General features: G+C 40.6%; 1 protein-coding gene across 1 annotated transcript in view; it reads left to right on the top strand.

Annotated features, from left to right (window-relative positions):
- ITM2B (integral membrane protein 2B) overlaps positions 1-4,996 on the top strand; it is a 34,342-nt gene extending 29,346 nt beyond the window's left edge. The window contains exons 5-6 of the mRNA XM_075265535.1: positions 322-472; positions 3,498-4,996. Of these exons, the coding sequence (XP_075121636.1) occupies positions 322-472; positions 3,498-3,586 (240 nt within the window). The 3' untranslated portion in view covers positions 3,587-4,996. The remainder of the gene's footprint in view (positions 1-321; positions 473-3,497) is intronic.
- Positions 4,997-16,857: the final 11,861 nt, after the last annotated feature.

A 16,857-nucleotide genomic window follows, 5' to 3' on the forward strand; every position in this document is an offset into this window, starting at 1 on the left:
AGATGTGAACGAGCCCTTACATGTTGATTGTCAGTGCCTGATCCTTTTGTTCTCTGGAGAGAGAAGCATCTGGCAGCAGCATACTCTCCGCTCCCATACTGAAAACACATAAATCCACATATTATGGGGGGGGGGGGAGAGCTGAATGAGAATTTGGCCTACGGCTGTTAAAGGTGTCTGGGTATTTCTTACAGGTACCCATTCACTTCTTTGGGGCTGTTGGGTCACTAATGTGCATTGTTCATGTAAGCATACTGGCGCTCCATTAACTTGGGGGTCAATAATAACTTAATCTTTTTTTTTTTTTTTATTTCTGTACAGGCTGGAACTTACCTTCCTCAGTCTTATTTAATTCATGAGCAGATGGTAGTTACTGATCGTATTGACAATGTGGACCAATTGGGTGTCTTTATCCGCCGCCTTTGTCAGGACAAGGAGACCTACAAACTCCAACGCAGAAATGTCATTCGAGGTACTGATAACGCGTATACACTTATTCAAGTCCATTACTTGTTGTTTTTTTTAATTATGTTAAAATGGATGGATGACTCCTGTGCTATCCAGAGTTCATCCACAGCCAGTTATTTGCATATTGGAAAAGATAAGATAAAGATAAGATATTCCTTTAATAGTCCCACAATGGGGAAATTTCAGTGATACAGTTTCATAGATGGTACAGTAGTATATAACAAGAGAGAAACACATAGAAGCTCATGGCAGAGAAATCCTAGGAATCAGAGCAACTAAAACGAAAGAAACAGACACACTGCAGGATCATTTAGTTCTCTGTGCGGAGTGATGTTAATAATACAGCCGAATGTGGTTGGAGGACACGAGGAGGGGTCACAGCATGTAGATATAACAGGCAGAAAAACATTTTTGCAGAGGTGGGGGACATATGCAGCTATCATGATAACATGTGGCAGTTCCTTTGGTAGGTGGTGAGATCTCCTGCTCACAGCTGATAGTTCGGTATCTTGCATCAGCACTATTGTCCATTAACCACAAAAAAATGCCCCCAAATATCCCTCATCACAAGCCCTCCTCCTCCTCCTTGCCACTGTGTTCTACTTCCCCAAAGAAGTTTGAAGCCATCCAGGTATACAGGGTGCTGTTCTCTTGCCAAGCTTCCATAACTCCTGGGTAGGTGGGTGATGGTAGGTTTCCAGGCTGTAGCAGAGTCCCATGTGTACACAGTAATAGAAAGAAATACCAGTCAGCTGTAGGCATCCTCACACATCAGCAATAGACGCCAAAAATCATCTCCTTGAACGAAGAAGTCCGCATTTCCATGTAGGTTTCTCTTCCATGCCGCATGGTGAGACATGCTGTCCTAGCTCTGGGAGGATGGTAATAGGCACATGTGTAGATACAGGAAACCAGCTGAACCAGGTCTTGAGTCCATGCTTTACAATAGAAACAAAAGGAACAAAAAACTTCCACGGTCTTCCATTCGATTTATAGTTGCCAATTCATAGTGCTAGTTTCTTGGTTACAGGATTTTTGAAGATACAGAGAAAAAGAGTGAGAAAGGAAAAGAAAGGAAATATAAAGGTTGCTCCCAGCTTGGAGCCCTGTATCGAGGCAGCCACTAAGGGCGCCAGGAAGAGGAGAAAAGGAGAAAGTTTGTGAAGTAAAACTTCAGCCATTAGCTGTAGAGCACTGAGTGATGTCAGAGAACACAATATTTCTTTACTATACAGAGGAATCTGTATAGTATACTATACAGCGTGAACTCCTACATCTGAAAGACCTGCATAAAACCAATAATGTCCTGGGCATGCTGCAGAACTCTGAGTTATCATTTTACCGTACACACACATTTGGCAAGCTTTTCATTATAATTTATTTATTTATGCTTTATTAAAAACTGTGTGGAAAACTCTGTAAGGGCGGGTTCACACCTGCGCCCAATCTCCGTTTTCAGGTTTCTGTTTTCTGCCGACAGAAGACGCAAACCTGACAGTGTCCAGCCGTGAGCGCCTGTGAGCGTTTTGTGCTCTCCACAGCAAAACCGTTTTGCTTTGGTTTGGTTTTTTTTTGTTTTTTTTTTAAACTGGACACAAAGTCCTGAATGTCTGACTTTGTGTCTGGTAAAAAAACAAAACAAAAAAACAAACCCTGGTTTTGCCGCAGAGAGCACAAAACGCTCACAGGCGCTCACGGCCGGACACTTTCCAAACCCATTCAAATTAATGGGTTTGAAAAATGACTGCAGGTTTCAGTCTCATGTCCAATTTCGGGCAGGAAACGGAAACCTGCAAAACGGAGGACAGAGTGCAGATGTGAACCCACCCTAATATAACACAGCCTATATATCACATAGTACTGACTCTAGCCATGAAGACTGTCCATTTGTAATCTAGAGAGTGCTGTGGATTTCCGGTAGGTGGGGAACCACAGGCTGAAACCACTGATCTACAGTGCACAATGTTTGAGGAAAAATTACAATGTTAAAGGGAGTCTATTACCAGAGCAGTCCCTATTGAACTATAAACTCTGTGAGATGACCGTAGTTCTACCGTACAGAACACTATATTCTGCTTCCCGATTAGTACCTGCATTGTTTGTTTTCTTTTCCTATTTTGCTAATGAGTTTTTTGTTGCAACAAGGACTTTGCCATTTTGCTCATTGAACCACGAGGCTACCTCCCTGCTACAACTGGTAGGGCCATGCAGTGTACATTTTGGTCATAGCAGGGATGGAGATATGGGGCGCATGAAAGTATAGCTCTCTGGTTCGATTAAGGGCTCTTGCACACGACCAAGTCCTGTCTATGTAAATCGGTCCGTGTGTGGGATGTATGCCCTGGATTGAACTCTGCTGTATGCATAGGAGTCAGTACATCATAGTCAGTTATCATGCAGCTTGCTCCCAAGCGGCCCAATCACTACAGTATTGAACTGATAGCGTTATGTCAGTTCATTATTGTAGTGATTGGGTTGTTCAGGAGCTTGCTGCATCATAACATAACTATGATACAGTGACTATTGTGCAACACGACCATAGTCAGTCCAGGACATACGGCCCACACAAGGATCATTTTCCAAGGACTTAGTTGTGTGCAAGGGTCTATAAAGGTGATGCCCTCATTGTACCAAACGTCTTAACATATATCTGGAAATTGATAATTTTTTTGCAGCCAAATTTTGCATGAAAAAGACTCCCAACTCTACCATTCATTTTGGTGCAAAAACTGCTGCTGCAAAAATCAAAGCATGCCCCCCATCCCCTTTATCCTATCCATTTTGAATTGGGTTTTCAAGCTAGAATCTGTCTGAAGATAGGTCATGTTTCCTTTACCTCTAGCAGAAAATCCGCCAGAGGAAAACTTTCTGATAGTGACTCCCATTGAAATGAGTGGGAAAATTGGGTGGTATTTTTTTGAGGTGGATTCCACCTGCAAATAACTCTAGTGTGAACATACCCTTACGCTGCTGAATGTGTTAAAGGCTTATTTATACTGTATTGGTAATGTATCTTTATTTCTTCACAGGAAAACAAAAACGAGGTGCCGAGAGATGTTCAAAGATCGTTCATTTTGAGAATGTGTATGCAGTGGCGACCTCAATTTGCCATTCTTAAAAGGAGTCTGGTGAAGACCTTGTCAGCCATTTATCGACAGTATAACCCTGCCCTTTTGTTGTGTGTAGTCTTTATTTTAAGGAAGGGTTTTGTTCTTAGTGGCCAGACTTTTGCACAGCAGATTCACTCTCATCTCATCTGATCTGTTTTTAAACATTTCTTTCTGTCATATTTCCATATTGCATCTTCTAAGTGTGGTATTTTATATCTTAAATATAGAGAATAAGACATTAAAATAATTTAGACCAACGTCATTCATTCCTTCTGATTTAGTGGATTACTTTAGAAGACTTTTACATGGAAATGTCTCAGCATTTATTATCCACTACACGATTACATGATTTTTTTTTTTTTTTTTTTCAAATCTGCACATGGCGTACGCATTCATTTGCATCATAAAGCCTGTAATACTGCATGTTCATACACCTAGAAGACCTGATTTTATTCATGATAAAACATATGTAACCATGTTTTTAGAAGAGCTCAGGACTAAATATAGAAAGTCATGCCTAGTAGAATATGGATAAAAATAAAAGAAATACGTTTTTGTTAAATTCCTACGGCACATAAATGGCTGTGGACTAGAAGTCCCAGCTGATGAGTGTTTTCAGACTCCCTCAGCCTAGCCATTGCGGAGTCGTAGGGTGCCTGCTAATGTTTATTAGCTACATTTGGACCTCTCAGAATAAACTACAGTCAGTAGCACTGTGACTCATTTTGTATGTGGAGCTTGAAGAGCTTTTTCCATCATAATGGTATCAGCTATGCAGAAAATTATAACAGAGCCCCAACAAGATAGTAACAAGGCACTTTAGAAGGGATTGCAGCCAGCGTAGTCTTTGTGAATTCTCTGTCGTGTACATAGGTTGGGAAAAAAACCGTCCCCCAATAGCAATCCTATTATTTGACAGGCTACTTAGCATTGACATCGTTTCTCCTGCTAAGCTGTGTATTTGTGAAAGTCAATATATAATTTCTTGACAAGCTGTTTATGACGCAGGGCAAATACTACACAACCTAGCCCTGTCAGGTATATCTTTTTATATATAGATGTGTTTTTAAGCTTTCAGTGTGCAGAAAATACACGTTAGAGGGACTGTGGTCATCATCCTGCTTATCATAAAGAAGTGAAGTAGTTATTCCATATATTTCATTTATATTACAAGAACTGGAAGTATTTAGTTCAGATATTCTGTATAATGGAATGAGAAGTGGTATAGAATCCATAAAGCTGAGATGGCATGTTTATTGCTGGAAATGGCATTGTATGTAAATATTTAGGACGTGGTCTGTGCATATGGGCACATGAAATACTTATGGGAGTATCTGTGTACATACATATATTCACACATACATAATGGGATATGTTAGGGTCTTGGCATTTACCAAAAATAGAAAAATAAAATACAATGGAGGAGCTTCATCATGCTGGTAAGTAACGTGACCTCCAGCTCTGATTCTTTGGGGACATATCTATAGCTGTGCATTTCCACCTACTAAGCATTCAATTTTTTTTTGTGTTTTACTATTTTCTTTGTTTTTAAGCTTTTCTTAAATCTGTTTTTAATCTAGTTAATGGTTTGGTATGCCCACTTAATATAAAACCAGAAGTGTGAATAAAAGAATTAGGTGGTAATGTGTTACTAATTTGTATATAATCGTACTTGTACAAGAATAAAACTTACACCACCTGTTTTATTGGTGCCTGTGTACTTTTCTTTCTGTTTGCTAGGGAAAGGAGACAGAATGAGCACTAGTCAAATAATGCTCTGTTATTATTGTGCTTTATTTTCTTTCAATAATGTAACTGGTATGGCGGACTGCTTATGACACTTGTTAGGGTTATATTTACTGCTGGTACAGTTTCATTCAGTTCACTTATTTCAAGTACACAGTTGGTCGTACAAAAGTTTACCCTAACCTTCAGTGTTAGGGCTTACACATATAACCCTCATAAGTGCAAGTTCCTACATAGTTGCGTTTTTTGTTTTCTTTTTACACAGGCGGATTTTTGGGGTGGATTCCACCTTTTAAAATAATCCTCTAAAATGCCTGACTCCCTGCCATTTATTTTAAATGGGGGTGAAGAGCCATCTGTCACATCTTTAGGGCAATTTACACCTGAGAACTCCCATAGAAATGAATGGGAGGCAATAAAAAGAAATTTTCAGGCTAAGGTCCTACCAGTGGGACCAAGTACTGTAAAATACTGTGTTTTTTGCCGCAGCAAAATTATAGTATTTACGCTACATGGGGCCCCGGTTTTTGCAAACTCATTTAAAAAAACATTAGTGGTTTTAGGAAATTGAACCCTGTGTTCCAGACAAAAAAACGCTTCCAAAAACCTCTTCAAATACCACTCCAAACAAATTTAAAATCTGCTTCAAAAACCTGAAGAAGAATTTTGCCTGCCTTACAAAAAACTCTTGTTAACTTGTGCTAAGTTCCCACCTGCATAAGGGGTTTCCGTTCTTCAGGTCTACCTGGAGACCCGAAAAATGGAAACCAAATATGCTTAAATAGCAGCTACCTGTGAAACCCCACAGACTATAATGGGGTCTGCTGGGTTTCTGCCTGAAAAATGAGGAGGGAAAAGTCCAAATGGAATCACTGAATGCAGATGTGAACCTAGTCTTAATTTGTGTACTTTTTTAGTTATTGATCTGCCACAGAGCAGCATCAGCATATTTTGAAGCAGAAGTTGCCTACAAAAAAAAAATAGTCCAACATAACCAGATATTACACCCGTGCTTATTGTTTTGTGTGTGGATGGTGTGATTGTTATTTGCGTAGTGATATTACTTGCTCTACTAGCCGTCAGATATAATACATTTAATAGGCACATCAGGAGCATGCCCATGCGTTGTAGGGAGGTCATACAGGCACGTGGAGGCCACACACACTACTGAGCCTCATTGTGACATGTTTTAAGGACATCAAAGTTGGATCAGCCTGTAGTGTGTTTGTCCACTTTAATTTTGGGGGTGACTCCAAATCCAGGCCTTAATTGGTTAATAAATTTGATTTGCATTGATGATTTTTCTGTGACTTTGTTGTCATCACATTCAGCTTTGTACAGAACAAAGTATTCAATGAGGATATTTCATTCATTCACATCTAGGATGTGTTATTTCAATGTTCCCTTTATTTTTTTTTGAGCAGTGTATATTGGGCATTTTAAAACTGAAATGTACGTCTGGTGTTGTATGAAAGAGAAGGATGAGTTCCAATATATAAAAATGGAAAGAATAATGACTCTCCGTAGAAAATAATTGGTTAATTGTGGAAAAATTGTGGGTTTATTGCTCCATACAAAAATGCAACATTTTAGCTAAACGCTAATACAAAAATATAGAAGAAGAGACGCATAGCACCGGCGGCACCACTATTGCCAGGATATCTTTAGGGCTTATTAACCTCCAAACACAAGGCAAAGCAATGATATGTAGCCAGCTCGAGTCGCTAATATTAAACTGCTTAACGCAGACCAGGTGGTGCGCAGAATGACAAGTCATGCAAAAGTCCAAAATATCAAAAATTGAAAGAACAGGGCACTCACCATAGCGATTCTTAAGAAATACGAGTCTTTATTCCATTTCTTTAAACATTTGTAAGCATATCACAGGAAGGATGGTAGCATTATCAAAAAAACAAAGCAACGTCTGTTTCGTTTCCGTTTCATGTTGCTAGGAGCCAGCTTGAAGAAGTGCAACATGCACGAAACGGACGTTGCTTTGTTTTTGATAATGCTACCATCCTTCCTGTGATTTGCTTACAAATTTTCAAAGAAATGGAATAAAGACTCGTATTTTTTAAGAATCGCTATGGTGAGTGCCCTGTTCTTTCAATTTTTGATATTTTGGTTAATACAAATATAGCCTATGTTAGTTTCTTATTCTGATTTTAAAAAAAATATATATTCTCTGTTCTTTTTTTGGTTCTGAGCTTATTAAATTTGATGATAATCGAGACCCAGGAACTTTTTCTTTCTAATTTCCGCTGTTCTGTATCCCACATGACCACTTACTAAATCAGTGGTGCTATTCTGAGTAGCCATGAAAGAATTGTCGGAGTCCAGGAACAGGGTAAGTGATTTTCAAAAGTTTGGCAGTTCCAGCTCTTTCTAATTAACCATTATAAAAGCCATATTGTTCTTTAGGGGCTACTAAATTGGGGTAATATATGAGATATATATTATTTCATAATCTATGAAATTTTAGTAATGGAAATATTACTTGTGTTATATTAGAATAACTATTACATTTGTAGGAACATAAAGAATTAAGCTCTTTATTTGTAATTTTTCCCTTTTGGAGGAGAGCTACCTCATATCAGTCAAACCAGAAACTCCTCCAGAAGAAAGAGGAACCATTTGCAAACAGATGTCTAAGCATCTTGCTTCTTGTCAGTGCAAAGCCATGTACTGTTAAACTGTATGAGGTGCCTTATAGACACAGCTGGTGTGTGAAGGTTTTTTTTTTTTTTTTTTTTTTTTAAAGCAGCGCTCCATAGGGGGAATAGAGTTTAATTTCCAAGCGTTGCTTGAAAATAAGTCTTCATACACCAGCTGTGTGTCTTCAGTGAGTAGCAGAATCCACCCCTGAGCTGTGTCTATGACACCACATACAGCTATGTTGAGGCCACATGTTGCAGCAACGCAGCTTTATTTGTTGCAGATTTTGCTGTGGTTTTTTAGCCAAAGCCAAAAATGGCTACTAGAGGAATAGAAAATTTATAAGAAGGACTTTACCTTCTGCTCAATTCACTTCTGATCTTGGCTCAAACTAATGCAAAATTTGTAACAAAAAATTGTGTTTCGGCAATGTGGGACCTTAGACTTAAACATTACATGCTTACTGCTGACAAAGAGCAAGAATTGTAAAACAGCTGTTTGCAAATAAGACCCTCTGCGTTCCGATGGAGTATCTGGTTTGGCTAGTATGAGGTTTTTGAAAGAGAGTTTATCTCAGGCTAGCCAAATAGATTCTTCATTTGGTTTAAGACTCATGTCATGGGAAACACAGCAGGAAAAAATGCTGCATTTTTACATTATCTCCAAAGTGAGATTTCATTAAAGGGATTCAATCATTTGAGTCTCATATTTTCTACCTAACACGCAAGAATAGACTTAAAGGCTATTCTCCTACCTTTAGAAGTCTTCTATGCGCTGCCGTTCCGTAGATATCCCGGTTGTCTTCGATATGTAAATGACTTTTCTTGCAGTGCTGGAGACTATCCCCAGCGCTCAAACAGCACTGGGGGCGTCCCTAGTGCTGAGAGAAAACTCTCCAGCTTCGGTCTCTATCTTCTTCTGGCACACTTCCCCGCGATATCTTCTTCCATCGGCTTCTTTTGAATTTAAAATTCACACATGCGCAGTCATGTCTGCGGTAATTTTTTTGTGTACGCTCATGTAAGCGCCTGATAGCAGAGCTGACTGCGCATGCGTGAATTTTAAATCCAGAAGAAATCGACTGAAGGAGACGTCACGGAGAGGACGTGCCACAAGAAGATAGAGGCCGGTTCTGGAGAGTTTTCTCGCAGCATTGGGGACATCCCCCCCCCCCCCCCCCCCCCAGTGCTGTGAGAAAACTAATTTACATACCGAAGAAAACTGGGATATCTACGGAACGGCGGCACGAAGAAGGTGTCTAAAGTTAGGAGAAGAATACGCTATTTCTATGTATTAGGTAGAAAAATGGGATGGATAAGATTTGAATCCCTTTAATCTTATCCATACATTGTGGGGTGGGGGGGGGAAGCTGCACAAACACTGCGTTTGCAAAGACTTGTGTGGTTTCATTATAGTTTATCTATACTTCTATATTTAATAGAAGAGAAACGCTGTAGGAAAAAAAAAAATTTCCATAGCATTTTTAATGCGATTTGCCACTTGTGGCCTTTGCCTCAAAAGGTAGAGGGACCCATCTGTAACATCTGTCTCTTATCCCTCATCAGCACAGAAAAAGGTACTGGTTGATTTGATGAACATAAAGCTTTAAGTATTCAGGTTCAATGACTCTCTAATGCCTTTATGTGCCTTTAATGTATAAGAAATTGTCATTTTCTAAGCTGTTACTATATTTATGCCTGCTGAAGAGACCTAATATTATACTGAGATCTATTTAGCAGAATTAGGACTGCCAACCTCCTGGATAATAACAGGGGAGAAGGCAAGACAAGCAATTACATAGCACTGATGACTTTGCAAGAGAGCAGAAGTAGGAGGAAACCCTTTGCAAGACGTACATCATTGTCAAATCCATGATTCTTCAAGTGGAAATGTTGTCATGTGAACATGATCCAAGAATAGACCAAAAAAAAAACCCCTCTATTTTAAGATATTATTACGATATGCAATTTGTTTTATGTAAATTCCAAATCCATTAAGTATGGAGTTATGCTGCTTCCAGATCCTGACGTACAGTCCTATGAAAAAGTTTGGGCACCCCTATTAATCTTAATCATTTTTAGTTCGAAATATTTTGGTGTTTGCCATTTCAGTTCTATATATCTAATAACTGATGGACACAGTAATATTTCAGGATTGAAATGAGGTTTATTGTACTAACAGAAAATGTGCAATATGCATTAAACCAAAATCTGACCGGTGCAAAAGTATGGGCACCTCAACAGAAAAGTGACATTAATATTTAGTAGATCCTCCTTTTGCCTCTAGTCGCTTCCTGTAGCTTTTAATCAGTTCCTGGATCCTGGATGAAGGGATTTTGGACCATTCCTCTTTACAAAACAATACAAGTTCAGTTAAGTTTGATGGTCGCCGAGCATGGACAGCCCGCTCTCAAATCATCCCACAGATGTTCAATGATATTCAGGTCTGGGGACTGGGATGGCCATTCCAGAACATTGTAATTGTTCCTCTGCATGAATGCCTGAGTCGATTTGGAGCGGTGTTTTAGATCATTGTCTTGCTGAAATATCCATCCCCGGCGTAACTTCAACTTCGTCACTGATTCTTAAACATTATTCTCAAGAATCTGCTGATACTGAGTGGAATCCATGCGACCCTCAACTTTAACAAGATTCCCGGTGCCGGCATTGGCCACACAGCCCCAAAGCATGATGGAACCTCCACCAAATTTTACAATGGGTAGCAAGTGTTTTTCTTGCAATGCTGTTTTTTTTGGACGCCATGCATAACGCCTTTTTCTATGACCAAACAACTCAATCTTTGTTTCATCAGTCCACAGGACCTTCTTCCAAAATGAAGCTGGCTTGTCCAAATGTGCTTTTGCATACCTCAGGCGACTGTGGCGTGCTTGCAGAAACGGCTTCTTTCTCGTCACTTTCCCATACAGCTTCTCCTTGTGCAAAGTGCGCTGTATTGTTGACCACCATTCTTCTTCTCTGCCTTTCTGATATTTTTCTTGGCCTGCCACTTCAGGGCTTAACAAGAACTGTCCCTGTGGTCTTCCATTTCCTTACTATGTTCCTCACAGTGGAAACCGACGAGTTAAATTTCTGAGACAATTTTTTGTATCCTTCCCCTGAACAACTATGTTGAACAATCTTTGTTTTCAGATCATTTGAGAGTTGTTTTGAGTAGCCCATGATGCCACTCTTCAGAGGAGATTCAAATGGGAGAACAACTTGCTATTGGCCACCTTAAATACCTTTTCTCATGATTGGATACACCTGGCTATGAAGTTCAAAGCTCAGTGAGGTTACAAAACCAATTTTGTGCTTCAGTAAGTCAGTAAAAAGTAGTTAGGAGTATTCAAATCAATAAAATAAGGGTGCCAGAATGTTTGCAGCGGTCAAATTTTGGTTTAATGCATATTGCACATTTTCTGTTAGTACAATAAACCTCATTTCAATCCTGAAATATTACTGTGTCCATCAGTTATTAGATATATCAAACTGAAATGGCTGTTGCAAACACCAAAATATTTAGAACTAAAAATTAAGATTAATAGGGGTGCCCAAACTTTTTCATAGGACTGTATAGCCTAATGCCTGGTTCACACTAGCTTATGTGTTCCGTCCGGAAGGAGTCCGCATGAGGAACCCCCCTGGACAGAAAACAAGTGCTGTGCAGTTAAAATGCACGGACCCCATAGACTATAACAGGGTTCGGGTGCTTGCTGATTCGTGCAGGCAGTTCACGGCAAGCACACAGACCCTATTATAGTCTATGGCAGGGGTGCTCACAGTTTTTCAGCATGTGAGCTACTTTATAAACTGACCAAGGGATAAGATCTACTACCCACTTGTGGGCGGGGCGGAGCAGGAGACAGCTCTCCGGTGTCTGCTTGTTCACAGCGCAGGCTGAGAATCATCTCTAGACACTGGCAGGCAGGGCCTTGCACTTGTTCGTAGTCAGGGATGCGGCGGCGGCCCTGCCTGCAAGTGTCTGGAGATGACTCTCAGCCTGCGCTGTGAATAAGCAGCACCCCGGCTCCCTTCATCCCTAGAGCGGGGAGCACAGAGTGCTTGTTCACAGCGCAGGCTGAGAGTCATCTCTGGGCACTTGCAGGCAGGGCCGCCGCACCCTGACTACGAATGAGTGCAAGGCCCCGGCCTGCCAGTGTCCAGAGATGATTCTCAGCCTGGCTGCATCCCGCGATCGACCCATACGTCCTTCGCGATTGCGATTCGCGCCGTATTGGTGCGCTTTAACTGCACAGCGCTTGTATTCAGTTCGGGGGGTCCTCATGCGGACTCCTTCCAGACGGAACACATAAGCTAGTGTGAACTGACCCTTAGCTTTTTTGATCTTAAGGACCTTTTATAATTTGATTCAGTATTCATTTCATTAACGTTTAACACATTATAAAGTATTGCATATGGTCATATTAATAACCACAATTGAATTATATTTGGATGAAAGAAAAAAAATACATATTCATTTCTAGGACAGCAGCAAAAAATCACTTGCAAGAATGAGGCCCCATGTTGTGGAAACGCAGCTTATTTTGTTGCAAATTTTGCTGTTTTTTTTTTTTTTTTTGAGCCAAAGCCAACAATGGCTACAAAAGGAATGGGAAAAATATAGAAAGTTTCTTATACTTCTTTCTTCTCAATCCAGTCTTGGCTTTGGCTCAAAAAACAAACAAACAAACAAAAAACCCAGCAAAATCTGCAGCAAAAAAAAAGTTGCTGTTCAGTAATGTGTGGCCTCAGCCTTATGCTCATTTTTCACAAAATAGACCAGGAGTAGATGAGTTTTTACAATGTCTTGTGTAGTAAGCGTGCTATGTGTCCTCAAGAGAAACTGTACAGAAGCGTTATTTCAGTCAATAAGGGTGCATTCACACTAAGTATATGCTGAGCTGATTCTGAACGTAAAACACGTTCAGAAACAGCGCGTCCAAAGCAGATCCCACTCATTTCAATGGGAGCCAGCATACGTGCGCTCCCCATTGAAATGAATGGGCTGCTTCCCCCCCCTAATGGTTTCAATGTGATACGCGCGTATTCAGAAGACAAACCTGGGAGCCTTCAGTAGGCCCCCAGCTGTCATAGTAACAGCGACCATTACAGACTTGACCAAGGTATCTAAAGGTTTATTGCTGGCGGTATTGTTGGGTTCAGATTTTAAAATTACATTCACTCAACAGTGTTTAACTTTTTCATGCCAATTTTCATTTTTCCATTTTTCCCTCTCCCCATTCCAAGAACTACCGTATTTTTCGGACTATAAGACGCACTTTTTTTCCCCCAAATTTGGGGGGAAAAGAAGGGTGCGTCTTATAGTCTGAATGTGGCGCCTGGCATCCGCTGTAATAGAGAGGCGGAAGCCGGCAAGTGATAGACGCCATTACAGTTGCCGGGGCCTGCGACATCGCTGCGCTCCTCTGCCCTGCATGAAGCCAGCAGCGGCAGGGGCTCCTCCGTGCCCCCGCCGCTGGCTTCATGCAGGGCAGAGGATCGTAGCGATGTCTCAGGCCCCGGCGTCTATCCCTCCCCGGCATCCGCCTCTCTAGTACAGCGGATGCCGGGTCAGTATCGGTGGCCTTCTCCCCCGGGGCCGGTCTCCACCGGCCCTGTACCTGTAAAGTTGCAGGCCGGCTCCTGCGCGACGATATCGCAGGAGCCGACCTGTTCGGGTGACAGCCGGGAGCCTAATGAGGCTCCCAGGCCTGTCACTGCTATATATTAGTATTGCGGCTGGTCTCTATGACCAGCCGTAATACTAATAGACAGAATGTCCCATAGACGGCAATACAGTTGTATTGCCGTCTATGGGACTTGCAATCAAGTGACCGCAGGTTCAAGCCCCGGGGGGGGATAAAATAGTAAAAAAAATAAAAAAAAAAGCTTTAAAAATATATAATAAAAATATGAAATAAATAAAAGTTCTAAATCACCTCTTGTCCCTAGAATATATATATAAAAGTAGAAAATCATATATCATAAACCACCGTTTTTTTTTTCAATAAAAGGTGATCTAAGAAATAGATATTCCCCAAAATGGTAAACTAAAAAGTACTTCTGGCCCCGCAAAAAAAAACACTCTATGCATCTCCGTACAGCTGCAGGGTCACCTGTCAATGTGGCCTTGCAGCTGTTGCAAAACTACAACTCCCATATATTAAATATTTTACCAGTTTTTGCTTCAAAATTTTTTTTCCCTATTTTCCTCCTCTAAAACCTAGGTGCGTCTTATAGTCCGAAAAATACGGTATATTTTTTTTTGGCTTATTGTTTGTCATATTGTTTATGGCTTATTGTTTGCAAAACAAATTGTACTTTGTAATGGCACCTTTCAATATCCTGTGCAATGTAGTGGGAAGATGGAAAATAAAATCTGAGGTGGAATTGGAAAAAAAAATGCATTTGCACCAGTTTATGGGTTTAATATTTACGGCTTTTACTATGTGGTAAAAATGACGTTACCTGTATTCTGCGGGTCACTACAATCATGACAATACCAAATTTATATAGTACTAGCTTCTGCCCGCAACTTCGTCTGCGGGTTGTTGTTGGTGATGAGCCGCATATATTTAGCCAAATGTGGTTGGCGGTGATCCACCTGCTTCGGCATCCAGAAATTTTGATTACAGGGGTTTGGTTATGTGAGTGTGTGAGTTGCTTCTGTGTTAGACACTGCTGAACGAATGTTGCTGAAATGTGCAACACTTCTCCCCCCTCCCCCATCCGAGGCAGAACAACAGATTCCCTGTCCTACTTACTGAAACTTTACAGCCGATATACTCCTCTTGTCCAGATATAGCCTGTATGTTCTATACTCTCCTGAGCTTCTATGAGACTCCATTTTCTTCAGCTTTTACACTGTCTGGCTCCCTCCTGTTTAGTTCCGCCCCCAAATTAACATGTAGCTCCACCCACCACATAGCATGATCCTATGAGATGGCTGAAGGGCCTATGATGATGTCATCAAAGGTCCTCAAACGTAGTGTGTGTATAAATTCATGTTTAATGGTCATGTAGTGACGTCATTTACCGGGATAAAAAGTAGCCTATATTTTAATTGGGGTTCCGTTTTTGCGTGATTGAATAACAAACATCCAAACTTTCACATTTAGAATATTAGTAGGCCTCTGCCCGCGACTTCATCTGCGTGTTGTTGGCGGTGATGATCCGCCTATATTCAGCAAATTGCTGCCTTCAATGATTTACCTGCTCTGGCATTTCGGCAGCTGGTAAGCTGGCCTGCCGCTGAACTCGTTCCTCGCGCTGTGCCCGTGACTTTTCCGGCATCTCAGCAGCTAGCTGGGACACCATATAATGGGCATGTTATTGGTGCCGATGATCTCCGTCAGCTCCGCTTGAGGTGAACTCTGTTGACTTCTGGCTATGTTCATAGCCGTCGTCGTTTTAGAATTTTGCAACAAATTAGATTTTCTTTTTTTCCAGCATGTTTAAAAGTAGCAAACTGACAATTTGGATGAAACGTGTTTTACCATTGAGTGTCAGCAAGTTGCCTGGAGCAGATCAGATAATATGCAAATGTATGTACAGAATGGACTGAGGGTTAGCAGAGTGTTTACATAGAGAGATAACAGACCTGGCTTTATCAGAACCTGAGATAAGCTCCTGCAAAAGCAGTGTAACATAGTATGTGAACATAAATTCATAATAGTCGTGAAGCCATGTCATTTACCGGGATAAAAAGTAGCCTGTGTGTTAATCGAGGTTACAAACTATGTGCCAAATTTCATTCAAATCCGTTCAGCTGTTTTTGTATGAATGAGGAACAAGCATCCAAACACAGAAACTTTCACATTTATAATATTTGTAGGATTTGTAATGTGTTGATACCTTTTTTTAAAAAAACAAAACAAAAATTAAGCTGTTATATTGTGACACCTGTAACTTTTTTTTTATATATTTATGTGTATGTAGCTGGATTAGGCGTCTTTTTATTGATACCATTTTGGGGAAAGTCTGATGGTTTGATCACTTTTTATTACTTTTTATCAGTTGAAAAACAGCCATTTGGCCACTTAGATTTTTTTCCCCACTTCGCTGTTCATTGTATGGGACGAATATTTTTATATTTTAATAGTTTGGACATTTTTGAGATGGGATCCCTAAAGTGTGTGTTTATTTTTGTTTATTTTTATATGTGCTATAGGGAAGGTGGGATCATTTCAACGTTTTTGTTTGTTTGTTTTTTAAATACTTTTTAAAACTTTTTCTTTACTTTTATTTTCAGACCCCCTAGGGACCTTGGACCCTAGGGTGTCTAATCGCTCATACTATTCACTGCAACACTAATAAATTGCAGTGTATAGGAAAATCCATTCACTTCTATTGCATGCTGCCTATGGAAGGGGGGGGGGGGCAATTGCAAGCGCTGGCAGCTCAAATGAATTGTTGGACAGATTCTATACTTGCTCCAGTTTTTGCTCAGCAATTGCTTTGAAATTATGGGTGGCTCACAAAATATCACTCCTGTAGTCATGGTAAGGATTGCTGTATATGTAGATCAATGACAGCCGGCTTTTTAAATAGTAATTTACTGGATTATTACTTAAAAGGCTTGCTGCTATTTTGAGGTTTTCTAGAATCTGTCATCTCATGAGTCCATACACATGGGGCACACATGGACTCCCATGTTCAAGATTAGTGGACGTCACAGCTTTATATGCGCTGATTCTGACCGTGTTTTAATGTTCAGAATCAGTCAGCGTATCCGTAGTGTGAATGCACCCTGAGGGAGCCTTCACATGGAGTAAATGCTCTGCTCAATCTGAACGTAAAACTCGTTCAGAGTGAGCGGCGTTAAAACAGATCCCCTTGATTTCTATGGGTGCCGGCATACGCGCGTATCACATTGAAAG

The sequence above is a fragment of the Leptodactylus fuscus genome, chromosome 2 (genome assembly GCF_031893055.1).
Source record: "Leptodactylus fuscus isolate aLepFus1 chromosome 2, aLepFus1.hap2, whole genome shotgun sequence".
NCBI lineage: Eukaryota > Metazoa > Chordata > Amphibia > Anura > Leptodactylidae > Leptodactylus > Leptodactylus fuscus.